We start from the raw sequence: 24,524 nt of genomic DNA on the forward strand, positions 1-24,524 counted from the left end.
CTTCTTGTCTCCCGCTCCCTTTATTATATGGTTTATGTTTTTGTGTTTTATATTGTTGTGGTTTTGGAATAAAGGATAATTCACCCTCGTAGGTAGACGCACCACAACATGAAGCCTCGCGATAGTTCAGTTATTTCTTAGTGAATGTAAGCGTAGTCCTGTCCTGTGTTAGTTTTGCGTTGAGCAGGCCTGTCAGTAGGGCGGTCTTTTGGCGATAGCATGCCACGTGGCAGGCCTGAATAAGTCTGGTGAGGCCGAAGGGAGGCGCTGCAGGAGGAGTGTCCGGTAAGCAACGAGCCGCCAATCAGGGCTCTAGGGGAGTGGCTAACCACGACGATGAGAGGTGGGGTTTGGAACATTCAAATAGGGCCGGGACGGAGCCATAAAACCCTGCTCCGAGTCCCCCCACCTCAGACGAGAGTTGAGTTCTCAGATGAGTTCGAATCTCAGTTGAGTTCAAGAGAGTTGCGCGTCAGTTCAGTTGAGTCGGAGCCCCTGTGAGAGTGAGTGGAGTTGAGTTGAGCTTGAGAACGCACGAGAACGCGCCGCAGAACGAGTGCATTGAATTGCCGGTGATCGAGATTGTACACGAACTTGCCCCGTTCTCCGTGCCCTGCGCTCTGCGCTGTATTAATCGCGCGTTCGAGAAGATGACCCCTGCCGGGCCACAGACGCGCGATTTCTTCCTGCCTGCCTTCTCCTGCATACGTGCCGTGACCGCCAGAGCCACGCCGGGCGAGCTGCCCCAGAGCGACCGATGGCAAAGCGTGTTTGGCGCGCGAACTTCTTCTCTTCTTTTTCCTGTGTGCGTGAGTGGGCCCTGTGTCTGGGAATAAGTTAGATCGATTAAGGGGGCATTATACCATTGAAGGCAAAAAAAAAATTTTTTTTTACAAATATACAAATGCATCAATTAAAATGTTTGTTTCCTAGTATTGTATATATTGTTACAGACGCGGTTGTGGATGTTGGTTTACCGAGCGGTTTGGTATGACCACGTCTGCACAGTTTACCCGATTCCACTCGAACGTTGGCCAAATCGCGCTATGCTAAATCAATTGAGGAAAAAGACACAACGGCTGGGTTAAAATGACACGACACCAAGGGTTCAGTTCTCAAGACCTCCGGAGGAGGTTATATTAGGGCGGAAGGTCAGATTACAACTACAAGAGGGACAGCATAGAAAGGCAGGCACTTAGACACACTTATCTTATTCCCGACAGACCACAGATAAACAGGACAAAAACTGACTCACACGGGGATTGATGGCAAGGAAAGCGGGTATTCGATGGCCAGCACAAGGTGCACCTTGTGCTCAGGGACAGGATAGCGCGGCCCAAAAGATGCAGGAGGTCTCTCAGCGCTCGGAGGTAGTGACTTCTCTTTCTCCAAGCTGGGGGCGCATCTCTCGTCACGTCCGGTAAGTGGCCGCGTATATCCGGCGGGGAGTGACACGCCCTCGGCTCGTTAGCTCCGCCCCAGATGGAATCGGCCCGTTGCTTCTCATTGGGTGCGTGCGGGGGGGTTACCGGCTCCGCCCTTGACGAGGAGCTGACAGCCAGCCCCTTCGTGGTAACCCCGTGGAGCGCATGGGTAATGGCGGCTAACCGAGCCGGAGTGAGGACGCACACTCCCCGCGCGCGCCGTTGTTGTAGTTGTTGTAGTTGTTGTTGTAGTTGTTGTTTGGGGAAGAAGATGGGAGGAGGTATGGGAAGGTCCTAAACTCACTACTGGTGCCATATAATCACATTCTGGTGCAACGAAGAGTCAGAATTAATGGAAACGAGTCCTTAACTGACATAGACTAAGAATAACTAGCAAGATGTCCGAAAGTTGTCTACGTGAGATGCGGTGGACCTGGGCACGACATTTAATGGGGGAAAAAGGGGAAGGTCGGTTCTACAGAGTGTTATTTACAGGCAATGGGACTAGGGAATGGGGGATTGGGGATAGTTGGGGAGTATTGGGGAAATAGGGGAGTATTTACAAGCGGATATTGAGGCCAAGTCCCATATCCGCAACATTGCACCCTTCTCTACCCTCGGGGCGTCCCGACCCGATAAATTTTTACCTATTTTAGTGTGGCACTCAGATGTAGTTCCCTCTACTATTAACTCTACCCTGAGTGCGACAGTTTTACAGATATTCACAAATGAGTAAATATGTCCCCCTGCGACGTTGCACCCTTCTCCTCACAGAAACACACCCACAGGATAACCGAATCCGGAAAGAATTCGCAAACTAAACATACAGCCGGTAGGGAGCATTATTTACAAGACTACGCTGATATTTACACTACGATCCAGGACCTGTTTTTGGAGGAACACATGCAGATGTTATGCATAGAGAGAGCACGCATGCCAGCATCGATACACCAACCCACGAGTGCTCTGTGGCCTTACGGCCTTTAATAACGTGCAGAGCACCCCTTCCCAGCACCAAAAGCACCACCCCATCACACAGTCAGCACCATCCGGTGCAGTCACCATTGTTCAATGAATAAAAATAAATTCAACAACCCCTAACCCTGCAGGTGTCTCTTGCTCTTCGTGTGGTGCACGTGGCCTTCTGGCTTCTTTCAAAAAATAAAGAAAGGCGCCAACCGCGTCCATTTCCTTATTGTGGCCGTCAGGGTGCCAACTATTAGTGGTTCACCTGTTTGGCATAGGTGCCACGTTGACCCATAGGTCCTTCCACGGGTGGTGCTTGGCTGCAAAAGAACTGCGGTCCATTGTGGGTGGCCACAAACATTGCGGTCCATATGGTGTATCGATCCAAGCAGCAAGCAGCGAAAGTGCAGGCCCACAACTGCGGAGCCAGCACCTCTCTCTCCTCTCTCTCTGCCCCAAAGCCAGATCCTCGGAGGTGGGAGACAAAAGAAGCAGACAAGTGAGTAAGGTGGTAAGGGCGCAAAAGTGCACGCAATATAAGATGATGCACACTGGGGGCACATTGGAACCAGGTGAGACAGGTACGTTCCTACCGTATGCCCCCCCCCCACCAGGTAACCTACATGGCCCCTCCCTTACCCCTTACTGTATCCACAAAACACAACACTACCCATAAACATCTACTTTACAAATCAACAAACATCCCTACTGTCTTCCCCGTTCCTCCCATAAACCAAATTCGTCTTCTCTCCCTCCTAACCAATCAAATTTGCCATTTTCAACTTTCATCAAAATTTGCCATCTCCAACTCAACATCATAATTTGCCATTACCAATTCATCATCAGTCCCTCCTAAGGAGGGAGAGATGGAATCACCCCAATGTCTCATCCACGTCGTGATGCGTCTCACAAATCCAACAGCAATTCTCATTTCCTGCACCAAAACAAAGAAAACACAGGTGTGGAGTCATCATCATCACCACAGGTAAGTGGCTGCGTATGGTGCGACAGGTTCATCAATCCTAACTATCTCCTAAATGACTTTAACAACTTTACACTACCCGGGGTCTTTCTCCGGCCAAACCATTGGCCCTCTTACACTATGGGTTCTAAAAACCAATTCCCATTGGCCAAACTGTGGTGCTTTTCAATTTGGGGTCTCACTCCCCCGATTCATCTCCCGGTGCCCTCGCACAATTTCTGGGCTGTGGCGTGTACCTCTCCCAGCGGGTCTACCCACCTGCACACCTCCACCACTGCAGTTGCCTCCGAGCTTACCTGCTCCTTACCCTAACCTAACTACCTGGGGAAGGCCCTCTGGCGCTCTCCCCACTCGGTGCCCTCTCTGGCACTGGGCTGCCCGATCCACACCCGGGATCCTCAGGCACCCACTCACAACTACCGGCTCCCAGAGCCCACCTGCGGCCTCACCTGGCCGACATCCTCACAGTGGTGGAGTGCCCAACCAACTACACACACTAACAGGCTACACGCCCAGCCATTTCCACAACACTAATGCACCCATCCGCAATACCATTCTGTCACCCGCACCACAGATGCCAATATCCAACCACAATTTACCTGTACCCTCTACCTAACACTTACACTACCCACCCCGGGTACTCGTGAAAGGGGTCCACTCTTCCCCCATCCACACCTTCCCACCATGCACACCACTCCGTACCACTTACTCCAACTCTCTCCACACCACTCATTCCAATACTCCATGTATTCCACACACCTGTACTTGCACACCTGTGCTCTCATACTTGGTGCCGCCTGCACCCTTCTCTCCCCCAAGCGCATTTGCGCTGATCCACAACACTCACTACTCATACACTGCTCCACACACCTGTCCAGTTCTCACACAGCATCATCTCATCTAACTACTCCCCTCTGAAACTTGCGCTTCCCAGTCGTCCCTTTAAACTATTGCGCTCCCTCGTCATTATCATCCACTCTAATCTACCTGCGTCCCCACTACAGGTATCAGTCACTATCTAAACCTTAACGTTACCTAATGTCATCTTCGCTAGATCCCTACACACAATATCCTAACCCACCCGGGCTAGTTTTCACTGCCATCAACCCCATAATCTATCGCGCATTTGCCCCCAATGGGAAGGGCGGCAGGGATGCCAGCCTTACCCACCGGGCCCATCGCTCACTACCAATTTTGCACATCAAATTTCAACAAATCAAAAATTTGGCCAATCACTACCTATCATCTGCCAATCACTACTGCCAATCCCTTGCCAATCATCAAATTTTGTTTTTCTCTAATTTTGGGTCCAAAACACTAACCTCATCACCCAGTCTACTCACTAATGCCTCTCGGTGCGCCAATTTCTGTCCAAAGCCCGGCTTCGTAAAGCCAAGCCATGAATGCGGGTTGTTCTGTGCCAGCGGCTGGATGCGTCCGGCACTCGGTGCAGGGACGGGGGCTTACCCGGGCCGAGATCCCACGCACCATCTCGGCGTGGAGCCATCCAATGTCCCGATCTCGACCTGCCGGACTGCCTCAACAAAAAGTGGTCGCCATGACGACCCTTTCTATCGGGCTGCCCGCTCCGCCTAGTGGAGCACGGACGCGGCCGTTCAAAGCGAGGCCCAGCACGCACCGAGGGCCCGATTCGGCTAAAAGTCGACCTAACCTCTACCCCGTCTAATGTCGATGCCTCACCTGGATTCTTACACGCATATGCTACCCCTTGCTTGCTCATACCTTTCCTTACACACCCAGGTACCCCCATTCCACTCACAGCCTTGGTCACACACCTGACCACCGAACACTTTGGCACACATTCGTTGGTCGCACACCTCACCAACACACCTCTTCGCACCCCCTCCTCTGTCACCTCCTCTGTGACAATCACAGGTGTGCTCTCATTCGCACACCCAACCACGTGCCTCACCACCAACTCCAGCGTGCATTCCCACTCACGCTCTACCATTCCAGGTGTGCATCCTTCCATCCCAGGTGTACATCCTCGCTCACCTGTCACAACCAACTCACTCTCCTTGTCACTCTCACTACTCTCACCTCCATTCTTGACAGCGCACTCACCTTTACTCTTGACAGCGCACTCTTTCCTCATGCACCTGTCCGTCACACACCTTTCTCGCGCACACTCTCCCGTTACACCCTCTGTAACACTCACCACAGGTGTGCATTCTTCCTTGCCTTTGACAGCGCACTCTTTCCCCATGCACCTGTCCGTCACACACCTTTCTCGCGCACACTCTTGCGCACACTCTCCCGTCACACCCTCTGTAACACTCACCACACCGCGCTTCCATGTGCTCCCTCGCACACGCGCTACGACCGACTCATTCTCGCCAGCACCCTCACTCCTTGGCACGCACTTTTTCCTCACACACCCCAGAGTCGGACTTTCTCGCACACCTCCTCTTTCGCACACCAGACCTGTCGCACACTTTACCAACGGCCTCTCACGAACACCCGGGTCCATCTCGACCCCCAAGCTTCTTAAATCCCCTGGCGCATCATACGCACGACCATATTGGTCACCACTTACACCGGGTCCTCTTCCTCTTCGCTTCTCCTCCATCACCTGCGAATCCCTCATCCGGTTAATGAGCACATCATTACGATCCGAACACAGACTTTGGACCAATTCTTTTATCTCCTCTTTTATCTCTTTCTTATCCCCTCTCCGTCGCTTCTTAATTTCGCTCACCCCTTCTTCCACTTCTTCTAATTTCTGCTTCACCTCTTTTATTCCCCGGTACGTCTCCTCAAGCTCGTCCTCCAAGGCTACCTTGACCGTTTCCATGTGCGTCCTCACCTGCCGGTCCTTCGTCTCCATTACCTCTACCACCTCGTCCAACCTCATTGTCAGTCCCTCACGTACCATCTGACATTCCCTCTTCGTCGCTATCAAGTCATCTTTTAGTTCTTTCTGTGTCGCTTTTAAACCTCCTATTACCACTGTGTTCTTTTGAACCTGCTCCACTAACTCCGTCTGTCCCACCGTCAGCTGCTCCACCTCCTGCGTCAGGTCCTCTATGCCCCCTTGTAACTTTACAGTCCCCTTTTTCACCTCCTTCTCCATGTGCTCCTTACAGTGCCTCACCTCCTCGCGCACTCCTCCGACCTCCTCACTCACACCTCTTCTGATCTCTTCTCCCATCACTTGCATCTCCTGCCCAGATGCCACCCTCATCTGCTCCATTTCCTCCCTGTGAGCATCCAGTTTGGTTTCTACCCCCATTCTGACCCCCTCTATCTGCTGCCCCATTTGTTTAACTTCCCTTTCCGCTTGGTCCCTCATGTCCCTCAATTTGCCTTCCATCCTGTTTTCTAACCCCTCTAACCCCTTTTGCATCCCTTCCATTTGATTCTCTTGAGCGGCCATTCTGTTTTCTACCCCCATTAACCCCTCCTGTATTTCCCCTAATCTATTGTCTAATTTCCCCAATTTCTCGTCTAATCCCTTAAAATTATTGTCTAACCCCTCACCGGTACCCCTCGCTTCGTCCCTCATTACCCCCATTTCGTTTCCCATTACCCCTAATTGGCCCTCCAATCGCTCACTCTGAGCATCCATCCGGTTCCCCATTACCCCCATCATTCTGCTTTCCATTTCTTCGCTATTCTTGTCCATAAGGGCCTTCATTTGTAGAAAAAAAAGGTTCAAATCCACCAGGGGCGCTGCCACGGTCGCGGGCGCGGTCGCCGTGACCAGCGAGGCGCCATTTTGTGCGTCTGCTACCCTCGCTGCTTCGCTCTCCTCACGTCCCTCAATTTGGTCCTGGACCGACCCTGCCTCACTCTCCTCTACCGGACCCCAGCTGTCTTGATCCGCCATAGCGCGACTTTCAAAATTCGGGTTTTTATTTTCGTAAAACACAATCAAATTTCGCCTTTATAATTTCGAGCGCGTAAACGCGCTCCGGGTCCAATCTCACTCCTCGACACCAATGTTACAGACGCGGTTGTGGATGTTGGTTTACCGAGCGGTTTGGTATGACCACGTCTGCACAGTTTACCCGATTCCACTCGAACGTTGGCCAAATCGCGCTATGCTAAATCAATTGAGGAAAAAGACACAACGGCTGGGTTAAAATGACACGACACCAAGGGTTCAGTTCTCAAGACCTCCGGAGGAGGTTATATTAGGGCGGAAGGTCAGATTACAACTACAAGAGGGACAGCATAGAAAGGCAGGCACTTAGACACACTTATCTTATTCCCGACAGACCACAGATAAACAGGACAAAAACTGACTCACACGGGGATTGATGGCAAGGAAAGCGGGTATTCGATGGCCAGCACAAGGTGCACCTTGTGCTCAGGGACAGGATAGCGCGGCCCAAAAGATGCAGGAGGTCTCTCAGCGCTCGGAGGTAGTGACTTCTCTTTCTCCAAGCTGGGGGCGCATCTCTCGTCACGTCCGGTAAGTGGCCGCGTATATCCGGCGGGGAGTGACACGCCCTCGGCTCGTTAGCTCCGCCCCAGATGGAATCGGCCCGTTGCTTCTCATTGGGTGCGTGCGGGGGGGTTACCGGCTCCGCCCTTGACGAGGAGCTGACAGCCAGCCCCTTCGTGGTAACCCCGTGGAGCGCATGGGTAATGGCGGCTAACCGAGCCGGAGTGAGGACGCACACTCCCCGCGCGCGCCGTTGTTGTAGTTGTTGTAGTTGTTGTTGTAGTTGTTGTTTGGGGAAGAAGATGGGAGGAGGTATGGGAAGGTCCTAAACTCACTACTGGTGCCATATAATCACATTCTGGTGCAACGAAGAGTCAGAATTAATGGAAACGAGTCCTTAACTGACATAGACTAAGAATAACTAGCAAGATGTCCGAAAGTTGTCTACGTGAGATGCGGTGGACCTGGGCACGACATTTAATGGGGGAAAAAGGGGAAGGTCGGTTCTACAGAGTGTTATTTACAGGCAATGGGACTAGGGAATGGGGGATTGGGGATAGTTGGGGAGTATTGGGGAAATAGGGGAGTATTTACAAGCGGATATTGAGGCCAAGTCCCATATCCGCAACAATATGTACCAAGTTTGAACGTAAATGGACTTGTCATAGAGAAGATATAAGCTGTAAAGTGGTAATTCATCATTTGTATGCATCTGGTTACCATGGTAACCATGCATAATATAATGCTATGTAATGTATACCAATGTAATGTTCATATATCAAGCAACATGTACATATATAGTTTTGCATATTTTCAATCAAGACATTTCATCAAAAAGTGCATTACTGTGATTCAGTGTTGTTTTTACTGTGTTCAGTGTAATGGGGAGCTTATATCTTCTCTATGACAAGTCCATTTACGTTCAAACTTGGTACAGCTATCTATAATTCCAGTAATCTCTGTGTGTGTGTGTGTGTGTGTGTCTGTGTGTCTGTGTGTTTGTTTGTCTGTGACCGCTGTTTCTCGACAACCATGGGTCCGATATACTTGAAACTTGCCAGGTATATTGCTGGGGACCCGAGGATGTGCCTTTTCAAGGTTTCATATTAATCGGAGAAGTAGTTACCGAGCTATGTCCAAAAAACGATTCAACCAATCAGAGAGCAGCGAGCTATCACGTGTGCCGAACGTGGCGAACAGACTCTGCCTCGGACGGCACATTTGAGAGCGTATTCATTTATTTCACGTTGGCAAACTATGTTGGCGCTATGTTGGCGTTAAACTATGTTTTAAAACTAATTAAAACTAATTTGCGATTCATCGTAACTGCGATATGCGACCTTCCGGACAGTCAAATGAGGACGTCACTTCCGGACTTACGGATAGTCATAGTGACGACGTACTGATGCTGAACGTGGCGAGCAGACGCTGTAAGGTACGATCGATTGTAGTACACGTTTATAATAACTCTGCCGATACAGGCCCGATTAACTGCAGCGCCATCCGAGCTGCGGCGTCGGGACGATACATTCATTGTACGGTCACATCACGCACTTACGGGCACGCCCATGGGCCCATGGGCGAAGACATTTTTTTTTTTTTTTTTGGCAAGGAACGGGCACCCACGTACGGGCACGTCCTAGTCTATCTATAATTCCAGTAATCTCTGTGTGTGTGTGTGTCTGTGTGTTTGTTTGTCTGTGACCGCTGTTTCTCGACAACCACGGGTCCGATATACTTGAAACTTGCCAGGTATATTGCTGGGGACCTGAGGATGTGCCTTTTCAAGGTTTGAAATTAATCGGACAAGTGGTTCCCAAGGTATGGTCACTGTACTCGCAAGCCGTTCGCTTTGGCTTTGCGAATGGACCAAACCATTTCATGTAAATAGAGGGGGGGGGGGGGGATTCTACCGTACTCGCAAGCCGTTCGCTTTGGCTTTGCGAATGGACCAAACCATTTCATGTAAATAGAGGGGGGGGGGGGTTCTGTGGTCGTTACTGCCACGTGGTTTCAAAGTTTTTTTTTGTTGTTGTTGTTTGCACGCATGTTTTTTTGCACCCACGTACGGGCACGCCCTAGTATATACAATACTAGGAAACAAACATTTTAATTGATGCATTTGTATATTTGTAAAAATATTTTTTTTTTTGCCTTCAATGGTATAATGCCCCCTTAAGCTTCTGCTCTGTGTCCCCTTTCCTTCATCCTGATCATTGTAAATAATAATAAATTGTGTTATTCCTTTGATTTGACCGTTCTCGTCCCTTCCATCAATTGGCTTCGCATGGTACGAATAGAACCGCTCGAATCGGGTTCCATAAAAGTAACAGCACGAGTCACGTGATACGTATACCGCTTGGGCGTACTCGATTAAGCGTGGCTAGTGCGAGGTTCGGTCCCCGCTTTCGTGGCAGCGTGGGTTAAAGGTACGTGCGAAGTTGTCCCGATACCCTTTTTCACGCTTGCTCCGGAAGTGGCGATTCGGCCTCGCGGACCCGAAGACCCAGGGGGAAAAAAGGGGTTTAATCCCCCCTTCGTAATGGGAACGGGCTTCGGGAGATCCGCAACAAATTGGTAGTCAGGAATGGGATTTTAACCCTAAAAAAGTTTTGGACAAATTGGCCGCAACAAATTGGTAGTCAGGAGTGGGATTGGAACCCTAAAAGAATTTTGGACAAATTGGCCGCAACAAATTGGTGTTGGAGAGTGTGAGATAATTGGACCTAGAGTGCGCTTCACGCACTCGAAATTACGAGCGTACGAAATTTAGTTTTAAAACCAAATTATATTCGTACCATTGCTGGCCAAGGCGGTCAAATGCCGGTGGGAATAATAAAAGAAGAGAAACTGATGACCCAGGACCGGCAGGGACAGTTGGTAGTGGAGGCTGATGAGGGTGCGGTAGCTGGCGAAGAAAATGGCGGCACCTCACACGTGGCGGCGGAAGCCGAGCCCGCGATGCTAGGGTACATGCAATTATTTATGGCCCAAATAATGGCAATAATAGAAACCCAAAGGGACGACATGAATAAAATGGGGGACAAATACACCAGGGAGATAAAAAAAATGGGGGAGGACATTGGGCGCAGGTTGAGCGGGAAGGTCGCGGTCGTGCGTGACGAGGTGAAGCGATGCAGGGAACGCGCGGAGAGCGAATTAGAGCGGAGCACAGCCAAGTTGACCGGGGCTATGGGAATCGTGACGCGGGGTGTAGAAGAGCCGCCGATCGTCGAATTGGGAAGTAAAATTTTGGGGGCGCCGGCGAAGGCTGAGTTGGAAAAAGAAATTGTATGGGCGCCGACGATCGTCGAGCTAGAAAAAGAAGAAACAATTGGGGCTGAAGAGACGGGAGAGCCAGAGAATAAATCACGGGAGAAGGAAGAAATGGAGCCTGAACAAAGTCTGTGTTTGCACCGTGATGCCGTGCTTGCTGCTAATGAAATAAAAAGTTTGCAGGTGCTGGCGGAAAAGGAGGGCCCCGAGATGAGTTGCGAAAATGGCGCGAATGTGTTTGGCGCGAACTGGTTTTTGGCGCGCTTGGGACAAAGGCGAGACCCGGGCATTCGCGATGGGCCCATTGTGCGGTGTACGAGTACGGGTGGCACAAATTGCGAAGGGCCCATTGTGCGGTGTACGAGTGAGGGTGGCACAAATTGTGAAGGGCCCATTGTGCGGTGTACGAGGGCGACTGGTACGGAGTGTGAGAGAGAGTCCGTACCCGAGTGCGTGACGCGCGAGTGTGTTACGGAATGTGTACGAGAAGAGTGTGTGGAAAAAGAGTGTGCGATGGCCGAGTGTGTTACGGAGTGTGTAACGGGAGTGTGCACCTAGGAGTGTGGAAAAAGAGTGTGCGATGGCCGAGTGTGTTACGGAATGTGTATGAGAAGAGTGTGTGGCGGAAGAGTGTGCGATGGCCGAGTGTGTTACGGAGTGTGTAACGGGAGAGTGCACACCTGGGGGTGTGGAAAAAGAGTGTGCGATGGCCGAGGGTGTTACAGAGTGTGAGGGAGGGATTAATCCCCTTGTCTTTACTGACCTGGCGCGAACCGAGACCTATTACGTCCCTTCCGGACAGCGCAAAATAGGGTTTCGGGACCAAATTCTCGCTCGTACCTTCGTACTCGCGCTGCACTGGAAGCGAGGAAACAAGCCTCGCACGAACCACGTGTGGTTGGAATACACCGAGCGGTTTGCGTACACGTGATCCGCGCAGTTATAGACAGTGGAACCCGATTGGAGCGATCTTATTCGTGCCACGCTTAGTGAATTAGAGAAATCACGGGAACGATCTAATTCAGAAGAAAGGAAGAACATATTGATTTAATCGGTATCACAGGTATGTACAGTTCAGGACGAAGAGACACAGGGAAGTCCTTATACAGTCTTATTCTTAATTCCCAAAGACAACGGGCCCGTCTGACACACTCACACGGGGATTGCAGATGGGCAGGATGATGTTCAGGCCAAACGCGCTGGCTTGGTCGTCCAGGAACGGCCCCGTCCGGCTCTCCTCGGTCACAGCACGTCCCACGATGATGGCGGTGCAGGCGAAGACAAGACCACGCCGCGCGTCTCTCAAGCAAGGGTGATATATCGGGGTGAACGGCAGGGACGGCTTTTATGGCAAAGGGCGGTTACGCAGCTTCGTTCACACGCTTGGCTGAACCGCGCAAGTTGGTTATAAACGCCCTGGCTGCGCCCACATATCTCCAGCGATAGTCAAGTTCATACAGTGCGAGTGATGCAAATCCTCTTCAAGTCCTCTTTGCCGCATGTCCCCCTCTGCGAGTCCTGTTCAACTGCCGTGTGCACGCGAGTCCTTGGTAGCTCAATTGCTCTTATGGGCTGATAACTTGTTCAAGCGCTTCTCCCCTCAAAACTGATCAAGCACCTCTCCCTTCTCATAACTGAAGTGGGGGGCTTCGCGCAATCGGTTTTATTGCCAACGCTCTTAGCCCGATCGAATGTTCCAACCACGCCCTGTGACGCAGTGCTGCAGCCACACGCTGTGAGCCCTGATTGGTGGCTCATGCTTACCGTCATCGCCTCTGACGCTCTGCCTCGACTCCGCCCCGACCTCAACGCCGGCCCCACCTTTTTAGGCCTACCTCGTGTTAACTCGACTAGTGAGCGAGCAAAGGGCAGCAAAATGGATTGCGCCTACCGAGGTAGGATGGTTTGCCAGAGTAGGACCTATTCTCCTGTCTTTACACAACGCAGGATTAACACTGGAAGGGGCCTACTCTCACACATACTAAGACATAACTATACTACAAATGAGGCTACATGTTGCACGTGTGACTATCTATGGGGGGCAAACCTTTAACCTTGATTAAGCTCACTTTACACATCTCAAAACCGTAGCTATATATATATATATATATATATATATATATATAACTAGCTGAGGTACCCGGCTTCGCCCGGGTTGAATAAGAATAAGACACATATATGATGAAAAGAACATGTATATTTTAGAGCAATATCACAGTACATTTCCTACATGACGTTTTGTCAATTTTCAATTTCTCAAAACCTCTTGGTATACAACATTTCTGGTTTTCTGACTTGGTGCCAAGACATAAAGATTGCTTGGTTTTCCAACCCTCGAGCAGCCCACGTGCAGCTGGCCATGGGCAAACACTTGTTCTGTGAAGTTCAGGCCTACAACCTTCATTGATTGCCCCTGCGCCTTGTTGATGGACATAGCAAAACATAGCCTGATGGGGAACTGAATCCTCTTGAAGGAGAATGGAAGGTCAGGTGGAATAAGTGGTATCCTTGGAATGAATACTTTCTCTCCTCTGTATTGTCCTGAGAGGATGGTTGCCTCTAGGACATGCGGCATCATTTGCTGGATTGTCAATCGTGTTCCATTACACAGCTTTGGTGGATCAAGATTCCTTAGAAGCATGTTTGGTGCTCCCACCTTGAGAATCAACCTGTGTGTTGGGAGTCCTTGAGGCTGGAGACTGTTGAGAAACTCAGTTGGGAAGTTTACTGCCTGATCTTCATCTGTCACTTTGTCAAGAGAATCATAATTTCTTTCATGACCGGGAAGTTGGTGGAGGAGCAAATTGTTGATCTCTTGAACAGCATTGTTCTTGGGGGCCAAAATGGCTCTTTTGGCAAGCCATGATGAGTCCTGGAACTGGGTCTCCATATTGGGAAAGACCTTTTTGATCAAGTCATCTTTTGTTTCAACAAACTGTCCAAATGGTAGAATTATTTGTTCTGATGCATCTTGAGGGTATAGGCCATTGCCAACTTTCAAAAGCTGGCTTGAGAACGCCCCTGCAGTGTTGTCACCAAGAAGGTGGACTCTCATGTTGGTATTCAGGGTAAGTCTTTGCACATGTGGCCAGAGGAGATAAGAAGACTTGATACAGGCCTTGACTTGATCTGCTCTTGTGCCCCGTTGGATGACTGGGAGAGTCTGACGAAAGTCTCCAGCCAGAACAGTTGTCACACCACCCATGATTTTCTTGTTGTTGCGAATATCTTGGAGTGTTCTGTTCACTGCTTCGAATGCCTGCTTGTGGTTCATAGTAGCCTCATCCCAGATGATGATTTTGCCCTGTTGAAGGATCTTGGCGTTTGCTGAATTCTTGCTAATGTTGCAGGTTGGGGTGTCTTGCTTGGTCAAATCCAAAGGCAGTTTGAAAGTTGAGTGTGCTGTCCTTCCTCCTTCAAAAAGTGTAGCTGCAATTCCACTTGAGGCCACAGCCAGAGCAATTTCCGAATTTTGACGAACCTTGGCCAGGATGATATGAATGAGGAATGTTTTTCCTGTCCCGCCAGGAGCATCGAGGAAGAATATCTTGCCAGCATCATCATCAACACTCTTCAGGATAGAAGTAAAGGCTTGTGTCGTTGGTTAACCAAAAAAATATTTCCAACAGTTGAAATAATTATTGTTTCCAACAGTTGAAATTTAATGGAATTCGAATTCGAATAAAATCTCAACTAAAAAAAAAAAAAACGTTTATTCGTTCTTGGCGCGAAAAAACTGGTGCGAAAAATATATTCCAACAGTTGAAATCATCTAATCCACGTTGATCACGTGGATCAGTAATTTTATCCACGCCTATGTTTTATCCACGTTCACACGTCACGTGACGTTTTGTTAACTTCGTTCTTTTAAAACGTTGTTGTTTTAAATCTCAACTCGTCGCACGCCAGCCTACCGTTTTTCTTTCAAAAAGGTTGGCAGGTATGCTGAATGGGAGAATACTTCTGAGCCTATCCAAGATGGTGTTGGAATATGCCATTATGTTTTGTATGACAGAAATGGACATAACGAAAGATGTTGGATCAGAAAAAAGCATTTGGACATATTCAGAGTGAATGTTGACGATGAGGTCACAGCTGGGAAGTGCACATATGTTTACACACACATCTTCAGAACTACATGACGTCATACCTGAATGGAAAGAACATTTCCGAGCTTTTCCAATATGTCCTGGGTACATCCTTGTAATTTCTGAATGAAAGACAGACACATAATGTGGTCGATCAGACAAAATTGATTGGACAAATTCATAGTGAAAGTTGACGATAACGTCACAGCGGTGAAGTGAAATGCAGTCAGGCCTCAACATTCGCAGTCCCAGCATTTATGAGTTTTGCCTAGTTGCAGTTCATAGCATGTAACCTGTCTCTACATTATTTCTTCATGTATTCGCAGTTTAATAAAAAAATAAATAAATAAAAAAAGATATATATGTATGTACAGAGTGGTCCAGAAACCCTGGGCACATTTTGAAGAACGATACCTGCAACAAACAACTAAGTTTATTATTGTGCTTATTATTATTGTGGACCACCCTGCATATATATATATATATATATTTGATACCTCAAAATTTCAGGGTATTGATCAGTTTGAACGTTTACCTGATGTTCACTTGTCAAATGCACACCTTGCACCTTGAGAATCACCCTGTGTGTTGGGAGTCCTTGAGGCTGACGACTGTTGCGAAACTCAGTTGGGAGGTTTACTGCCTGATCGTCATGTCATTATATAAAAAGAAAAGAAGATCACATGCATAAATGAAAATGTTTGTCATCTTTCGCACAATGTTGAGCTAATCGACACGGATAAACGAAAATCCTGTATTTGTACATTTCGTATGAAAATGCACACATACAATGACAATAATTACGTTTCAGCAGACGATCCTTGCTCCAGCAACGATTACTTTAACGCAGGCCACGATCTATTTGTGATGAAAAATCACCACAGGCAGAACGAAACAGCTCGAATATAAACGTTGATCAGCAGCCAAAGAGAACTTGAGGCGCGATGGTTAGCGGTTTATACCTTAATGCTGTTGCAAAGTGGGCGTGTTTTGCTCAGGGAAGGTCGAGATTAAATCGACCGTCCTTGGTTAACCCAAAAAATATTTTCAACAGTTGAAATAATTATTGTTTCCAACAGTTGAAATTTAATGAAATTTGAATTCGAATAAAATCTCAACTAAAAAAAAACAACCGTTTATTCGTTCTTGGCGCGAAAAAATGGCATGCATTTTGTCATGTGCGACTTTACGTCACTCCTACGGACGTGAAAACATGTTTTCCTTAAAAAATATTTAAAAATAAATAAAATAGTACATAAATTAACAATAAAATAAGCTAAAAAACAATTTAAAATACAATAAAAAGCACATTAAAAATATATAAATATGTACGTACAGTATACTGTACGTATGCGCAACCGCTGAGTCTCATTCAAAACAGAGGCGACGTACAGTATTCCTTTACTGTGTCTGTGTTAGCCATGGGTCCGAAGAAGGATAATGCTTGTGTTTCCAAGCGTAATGTGGTTACGATGGACGATAAGGTAAATCTGATTAAAAGGTGGAAAAGTGTCGGTGATAGCGCATAGACCTTATCGCGAATCGGAACCGCAATGCGTCATTGGATCGGAAAGGGGCAATAGCGCCGCCACAAACTACACCATGGAATTGCAGCTGGCATGGTTTTTTAAACCATTGATATTAAAATAAAAAGTCACCTATAACCACCGGAATTTTATGCTGATTCTGAATCTGTGTCTAAAACTTTTCTCCGATGTGTAGTTCTTGAGTTATAAGCGGACATCCAGACAGACAGGCAGACACTCCTCCTTTATATATAGAGATTTTATATATACTAGGACGTGCCCGTACGTGGGTGCCCGTTCCTTGCCAAAAAAAAAAAAAAAAATGTCTTCGCCCATGCATGCATGGGCGTGCCCATGGGCCCATGGGCGTGCCCGTAAGTGCGTGATGTGACCGTACAATGAATGTATCGTCCCGACGCCGCAGCTCGGATGGCGCTGCAGTTAATCGGGCCTGTATCGGCAGAGTTATTATAAACGTGTACTACAATCGATCGTACCTTACAGCGTCTGCTCGCCACGTTCAGCATCAGTACGTCGTCACTATGACTATCCGTAAGTCCGGAAGTGACGTCCTCATTTGACTGTCCGGAAGGTCGCATATCGCAGTTACGATGAATCGCAAATTAGTTTTAATTAGTTTTAAAACATAGTTTAACGCCAACATAGCGCCAACATAGTTTGCCAACGTGAAATAAATGAATACGCTCTCAAATGTGCCGTCCGAGGCAGAGTCTGTTCGCCACGTTCGGCACACGTGATAGCTCGCTGCTCTCTGATTGGTTGAATCGTTTTTTGGACATAGCTCGGTAACTACTTCCCGATTAATATGAAACCTTGAAAAGGCACATCCTCAGGTCCCCAGCAATATACCTGGCAAGTTTCAAGTATATCGGACCCGTGGTTGTCGAGAAACAGCGGTCACAGACAAACACACAGACAAACACACAGACAAACACACAGACAAACACACAGACAAACACACAGACATACACACAGACATACAGAGATTACTGGAATTATAGATACTAGGGCATGCCCGTACTATATATATGCCCGTACTATATATCTATCTAAAATTATATCCCCCCCCTCTATTTACATGAAATGGTTTGGTCCATTCGCAACGCCAAAGCGAACGGCGAACGGCTTGCGAGTACAGTGACAATCCCCCCCCTCTATTTACATGAATGGTTTGGTCCATTCGCAACGACCACAGAACCCCCCCCTCTATTTACATGAAATGGTTCGGTCCAAAGCGAACGGCTTCCGGAGTTTGGTAAAGAAATCGCCATCGCGTACACAAACGCGCAGGAAAGCGAATGAATCGCAAATTCGTTTTTATTAGTTTTAAAACATCGTTTAACGCCAACATAGCGCCAACATAGTTTGCAAACGTGAAATAAATGAATACGCTCTCAAATGTGCCATCCGAGGCAGAGTGTGTCCGCCACGTTCGGCACACGTGATAGCTCGCTGCTCTCTGATTGGTTGAATCGTTTTTTGGACATATCTCGGTAAGTAATTGTCCGATTAATATGAAACCTTGAAAAGGCACATCCTCGGGTCCCCAGCAATATACCTGGCAAGTTTCAAGTATATCGGACCCGTGGTTGTCGAGAAACAGCGGTCACAGACAAACAAACACACAGACAGACACACACACACACAGAGATTACTGGAATTATAGATAGATATATATATATATATATATATATATATATATATATATATATATATATATTATATATATATATATATATATATATATATATATTTTATATATATATATATATATATATATATATATATATATATATATATATATATATATATATATATATATATATATATATATATATATATATATATAGATATATATATACATATATATTAATTGTGTCAAGATGTCAAAGTACAAATGTGTCTCATCAGCCTGTCAAGTGCATGGCACCTCATTTTTGTGCCTCCACTGACGAAGAGGCATTATGTTTCCGGGTTGTCCGTCTGTCCGTGATAGGTTTTCGTTACCGTGATAACTTGAGAATGGCTGAAGTGATCTAAGTGAAACTTGGTATGGGTATGTATCATGATTTAAAGATGACCTGATTAGGTTTTGGTGTCAACTTTTTGGAACTGAGAGTGTCTACTACAGGCTGCGTTCAGATGACAATGACCCATAAGATCCCGTCACAGAGGCCACATTCTGAGTGGTTTGAGTAAACATAGTGCAGCATGATATGTAATTCGGTAGGATTTTTGTGCTAAAATTGATTTTTTTGCAGATTTGGTACCATTTTGGATCAAAATAACAAAAAATGTTAGGGTCCAATTTTTTCTGGCACTTTTCAAAATGGCCGCCACCAGACAGGTCTAGGGGGATATCTGGAAACCCTTTATCTCTTGTTCTAGGGTCTGGTCAGTGAACAAGCTTGTGAATGGAATTCCAGATTTGTTCACAACAAATTCTACAGACTTGAGGGCTTCCCATGTCGTAGGGTCATCTTTCTCCAGCGCATTCATCTGGGCAATATGGAGTGGCATCAGCCTTGCATAATTGAGAAGGTCATGTGTGAAGAAGTATTTTATTTGATTTTCAAGGGCGGCGAGGTACCCCTCCCAATCTCCTTGCCTGCACGCACTGATCAGCTGTAACAAGCTCTCAATTTGTTCAAGGTATTGGTCGAGAAATTATGCCAGCTCTCCAACTCCTTGCTCCTTCTCTTTCTCTTGCATTTGGGCTGTATAATACGACTGAATATCTTCGAAGATTCCAACCATTTTAGGATCTCGCTCGTGGAGGGCCTGCTTCAACTCCACACATTGCAAACGCAGAGGTCCAGATGGAAGTTCACCGATGATGGCATCAAACTTCATCATCATAATGGCCAGGGCATTAATAATGTGGTACTCCACACCCCTCTTGAAGGCTTGCCACCATAAATTCCTCGGAGCGCCGCAGAAGAGTAGATGCCGCTCTCTATGGCGCATGTGTCAGCACCGCTGCCTTCAACTGTCTTTTCCAGGGCATGTAGTGAAGCGAATGCAATATGTAAGATACCGGCTCTCAAGACCCAGTTCCGGTTGCGAACAGACTCTTGAATCTGGATTGCACGATTATACAGATCAAGGTCAAGTGTTATGAGCGTGCGTCTCTCAGGGCCCACAATGACAGCATATATGTTTTGTGTGAGACTCATAACGGTGTATAGTGTGGCGTAGTCAGTGGGAGAGGTCTTGAAGAGGGGTGCAATAACCTCGGAGTTTGTCCTATTAACCTCAACATGTCCTTGCTTGGATAACAGGAGAGATTTTGTTGCCGCCCACGTTGGCATCACATCTTGTTTCTCAAGCTTTTCCTTTTTACCAATTCTATTCCTCACTTGAAGTATTGGAGCCGTAGTATTTGTACTATCCGGGCATGAAGCAGAGGATTCCATTGAGTCAGCAGGTGATGAAGGGAGTAGAGAGAGACCAAGCACTTCACCTTGGCCTTGGCGTTCCATGTGACCTTCAGAAGATGAAAACACAGATTCCTGAAATGTTGATGCTTCTCCAGTTACATCTGATGAAACAGCAACCTGTGGTTGGAGTCTTTCATTAGCCATGTAGTTTGTGAGCGCCCAGGTGTTGGTATAGTGTTTGTACTTGGGTAACAGATGGTCTCTTTGGCTGATCGTGTACTCCTCAAAATGGATTGGTTTCAGCTGTATGACTGGTTCTTCAAGATAATTGATCTTAACTTTGAGATGCTTGGATGGGACCTTGTCTGGGATGACTAGAGGGGTGTTGATCGGTTCAGCCTTCTCATCCTCCCTCTGATTAAGGACAATAAGTGTTCCATGGAAGGTATTCTGTCCATAGGGAGTATCTTCAAGGAGATCGATGTTGTCGATAGCAAACCAGACATTCACGTCCTTCTTCACAAAGTCAGGGAGACAGAAACCTCCAGTCTGCTGCATTCTCAGCAGCACAGCATGCTCAATACGCTTTTCAATGTCGAGTATGTGCTGGTAGTCGCTGCCAACATTCACAATAGTGAGATTGGTCATAAGACTTTTGTCCCGCACCCGGGAATGAACAGAGAGGGGCAGTCCGATTGGCAGTGGTGTTTCAACTCAGAGACGCCTGAATCCTCCATCATTCTTGGGTTTATGCTTGACTTGCCTGTCACTTCGCGTGTTTTGCATTAGGAATTGACATGCAACATCGACGGTTTTTTGCACTTCAGCATCTCGCCTACCAGTAACTCTTCTAACGTGAGGTCCAAACAAGAGTTGGTTGAGGAAGAATTGCAACATAGGTGGATTTTTAAAATCCTTCAAATCACCATTGAATTTCCAATGTCGATGATTCATGATCTCTCCCCTGAGTGCATTAGCCAAACTAACCAAAGCATCAACTGAAGCATTCTGTGTTGTAGCAAGTTCAACTGCCTCGCTGACAGATTTTGATAAAATCACTTTCACTTTCGTTTTTACGAACAGATTTTACAAACTCGACATTGGGAAGATATTCTTGAATCAACTCTTTTAGGTACTTTTTATGGTTGCCACAATAATGATCTATGTGATACTCTTCTAGAATCGATACATACTCATCATTGATTTCATTCATACTTAGTACAACGTCACCAACAGAGAGTGAGGTTTTCACAGATAAGAGCAACAGTTCATCACAAATCTCCTGAGTAATCGTATCCTTATTCACCCTGTCTGAGAATGTCCGTTGAGCATACCGTAAGCATTTTCTGTGATGATACTTTTCCTGGGCAGCGGCATCACCTTCCTGTTCCAGACCAGAGACGCATGCCCTGATGGTGTCGTCCTTAGTCGTGCTCTTGATATCAAGCAGAGTTCGACCCATCGGATCACTCAGAACCTGATGAAGTGGTCCTGAGTCAGATGGTGCACAGAACTTGCAGGAAGAAAATATACATTTCACCTCTTTTGGCACACATTGAAAGCGTCTAGGACGGGTCCCTTCTTGGTATTTCCCAAGACGACCAGGCCCTCTTTTTGATGAACTATTAGAGCGAGAGAGAGATTCTGAATGAGCCCGCTTCCTGTTTCTAGCTCTTTCTAAATGGTCTTTGTTCACAATAGGCTTGCGACAATCGCTATGATATCGAACATTCTCTCGCTGAGATTCATCTAAACTAGACAAACGATCTGCAAGTGGCTTGAGTTCATTCTCCCCTAACGATATACGCTCTCTGCAACATGCTAACAAGTCAGTAATCTTGTCGACACCCGGTTTCTTGACCAGTTTTTTCTGCGACGATTCGCCTGCCAGGCAGACAATACAGCTATTGGAGAGGTCTTGAGAGATTGTGTGTGATACTGCACTGTGCCACACTCAGTAGGTCTGTAATTGTGTTAGGCAACTGCTCCAAGACCTGAAACATAAGAAAAATGTGTGATGCCATAAATTCAACTTGATGGTATACTTTACTGTCGTGTATACAATTACAACATGTAGTAACATTACAAACTAGATTTGACCCTGACGCTCATTCTTGACCTTAACGTCGTGATTGACTACACATAATCTGAAACATCTTGGAAACTGATTATTTTTTTAATGCTGATAATGTATAATAAACAGGTACATAATTATGCTGAACACTTTCGCATCAATTTGCTGTGTTATTGAAAGCACCACAACACCATTTTATATTAGCTCTATGGTTATGCCCCACTCTCCCCTACATAATCTTGACCCTGACCAAATGACCTTTACCTCAGATCGATCTGGTACCATCATAATTCGACTCGGCACCCTGAAAAAAACCCAACTAGACACAAAGATCATCAAAATCAGCCAATTTGTTCCTGAGATATGCCCTTGGGCCTGCTCGGTGGCGGCCATTTTGAAAAGGGCCAGAAAAAGGGCGTTCTGGGGCCTGAAAAATTCGGACCCTAAAATTTTCTGTTACTATGGTCCAAAATGATACCAAACCAGCAAAAAAATCAATTTTAGCACAAAATTCCTATGGCACCCTGTTTTAGTACATTATTATCAGACTGCACTAACAGGTCGTTTAATCAAATGTTGAAGAAACAGGACTCTTTCCACAATGTTGATAATATAGTAAACAAACTTTTCATTTACATTTTCACAATTTACCCAAATTACCTTAAATCTATCATTAAGTACGTGCATAAAATATAAAGTTCAGCAAAATGCATCAGCCCTATCTTGGAATTCTGAAACCAAGGCAACAGTCGTACTATGTATGTGGCCTTATTGAGACATCATATCAAGACATTTGTCTTTCAATCCTGACAAATCTCACACTCTTACGATGTCTCTCCGAAAAGACCGACTGGACAACCCTCCCATCCACTTTCTGAATTATCCTCTTCAAGAAGTTCTGTCACTCAAGCTTTTGGGTTTCACTATCTGCCATGATCTTTCCTGGGAAAACCACATTTCAAATCTGGCCTCCAAAGCCAGTCGCTGACTGGGCATCCTCCATCGTGCTAAGTCCTTCCTTGGCACACCTGAGCTCCTCACCACATACAAGGCTTTCATCCGCAGCTCAATGGAATACTGCTCTCCCCTCTGTGCTGGTGCTCCTGCCTCACACCTAGCTCGTCTTCACGCTGTTGAAACCAAAGCGTTCAGAATCATTGGAATCTCCCGCGATGAAGCTAACTCCGAGGGCCTCTCACTCACTCACCGCAGGCAGGTTGGTGGCCTTTCCGTCTTCTACCGACTCCTCTCTGGCCTTGCCCCCCCCCCCCCCAGCTCTCTCTGGGCTCTGTCCCCCAAATATTCCTACAGGTCGCTCAAGATATGCCTGCAACCCTCTTATGGTTAAACTGCCAAAATCAAGACTCTCTGCTCACCTTCACTCCTTCATTCCTCTTTACTCCCACCTCTGGAACAAACTCCCTCACTCTCTTCAATCCCACGCCTCCCTCCAGGTCTTTAAAACAGCTGGTCACCACCATCTCTTATCTTCCTCCATCCAAAACCTTGATCTTTTCTACCCCCGCTAATTTCACCCAAAATCCACTTTTTTGAAATACCAACCCCTGTCCTGGAAGTCCTTGTGTTTTATACTTCTCCCACCCCCCCCCCCCCTTCCCATGCCTCCTCGCGCCAAGCCCTCTCCCTCCCACACATCTCCTTGCTCTCAAATGTTATGTTTGTGTGCTTCCCCTTCTCTCACTCTTTTTATAAATTTTGTTTGGTTGATTTGTTTGTGAAATAAATGTTAGCTCTTTCACGAGCCGCGATTCAGCATCCAAAAAAAAAAAAAAAAAAGTATGTAATAACTACTTCTGACCAATGGTGAGTTGCTAGTTACATGTGTAGACCATGATCACCAACCTAGTTTGCATTTCTCTATACTTTACTTCTGTCTTCATGATTACACCTGATACCTTGTGGGTTCGCTGGCTTGCAGACATCCGTTTGGGACTGCTGAGAATCATGGCTCGGGTGCTTCTGTTAGGTGCTGTGGTAGTGTGCTCACTTCTGCTGCTGAACGAGGCCCAGGCAGCACAAGGAAAGAACTGGGTTGTGATCGTCGCTGGTTCCAATGGCTGGTATAATTATCGACACCAGGTGTGCTTTATATCATCTCACAGCACAAATACCTACACCGTAATTAGTGATCAATAAATCAGTCAAATAATACATTTGACTGTGAGCTTCAATTTAGGATGCGCATTTTCAGATTGGTGCTTTGCAGATGCGGTTACATCTGTGTACTGTCCTTCGGACGAACGTAAAGCGTGGTGGCCATTAAAGGCCCCAAAGTGTCTTTTACGAAGAGTAGGTGAGTTATCGTCAGTACTCCAGGACAAATTACAATTTCCTACCGCATTCAGTCAAACGTCA

At 46.9% G+C, this 24,524-nt stretch overlaps 2 protein-coding genes across 3 annotated transcripts in view; one reads left to right on the forward strand and one right to left on the reverse strand.

Moving 5' to 3' along the window:
• The window catches only part of LOC137436371 (legumain), a 111,290-nt gene that overhangs the window by 25,763 nt on the left and 61,003 nt on the right, over nt 1-24,524 (forward strand). For both annotated transcript variants that reach the window (XM_078786364.1, XM_068130087.2), the window contains exon 3: nt 24,088-24,248. In XM_078786364.1, coding sequence (XP_078642490.1) covers nt 24,114-24,248 — 135 coding nt within the window. In that variant the 5' untranslated portion in view covers nt 24,088-24,113. The remainder of the gene's footprint in view (nt 1-24,087; nt 24,249-24,524) is intronic.
• Nucleotides 13,308-14,950, reverse strand: LOC144888280 (ATP-dependent DNA helicase PIF1-like). The gene has a single exon (XM_078765933.1). The coding sequence runs from the start codon at nt 14,331-14,333 to the stop codon at nt 13,308-13,310; it is 1,026 nt and encodes a 341-aa protein (XP_078622059.1). The 5' UTR covers nt 14,334-14,950.

The sequence above is a fragment of the Myxine glutinosa genome, chromosome 11 (assembly GCF_964187855.1).
Source record: "Myxine glutinosa chromosome 11, kmMyxGlut1.1, whole genome shotgun sequence".
NCBI lineage: Eukaryota > Metazoa > Chordata > Myxini > Myxiniformes > Myxinidae > Myxine > Myxine glutinosa.

Bases quoted from the DNA above. Each gene is read 5' to 3' on its own strand.
- LOC144888280 (XM_078765933.1), bottom strand. From the start codon at position 14,333: ATGAACCACAAGCAGGCATTCGAAGCAGTGAACAGAACACTCCAAGAT.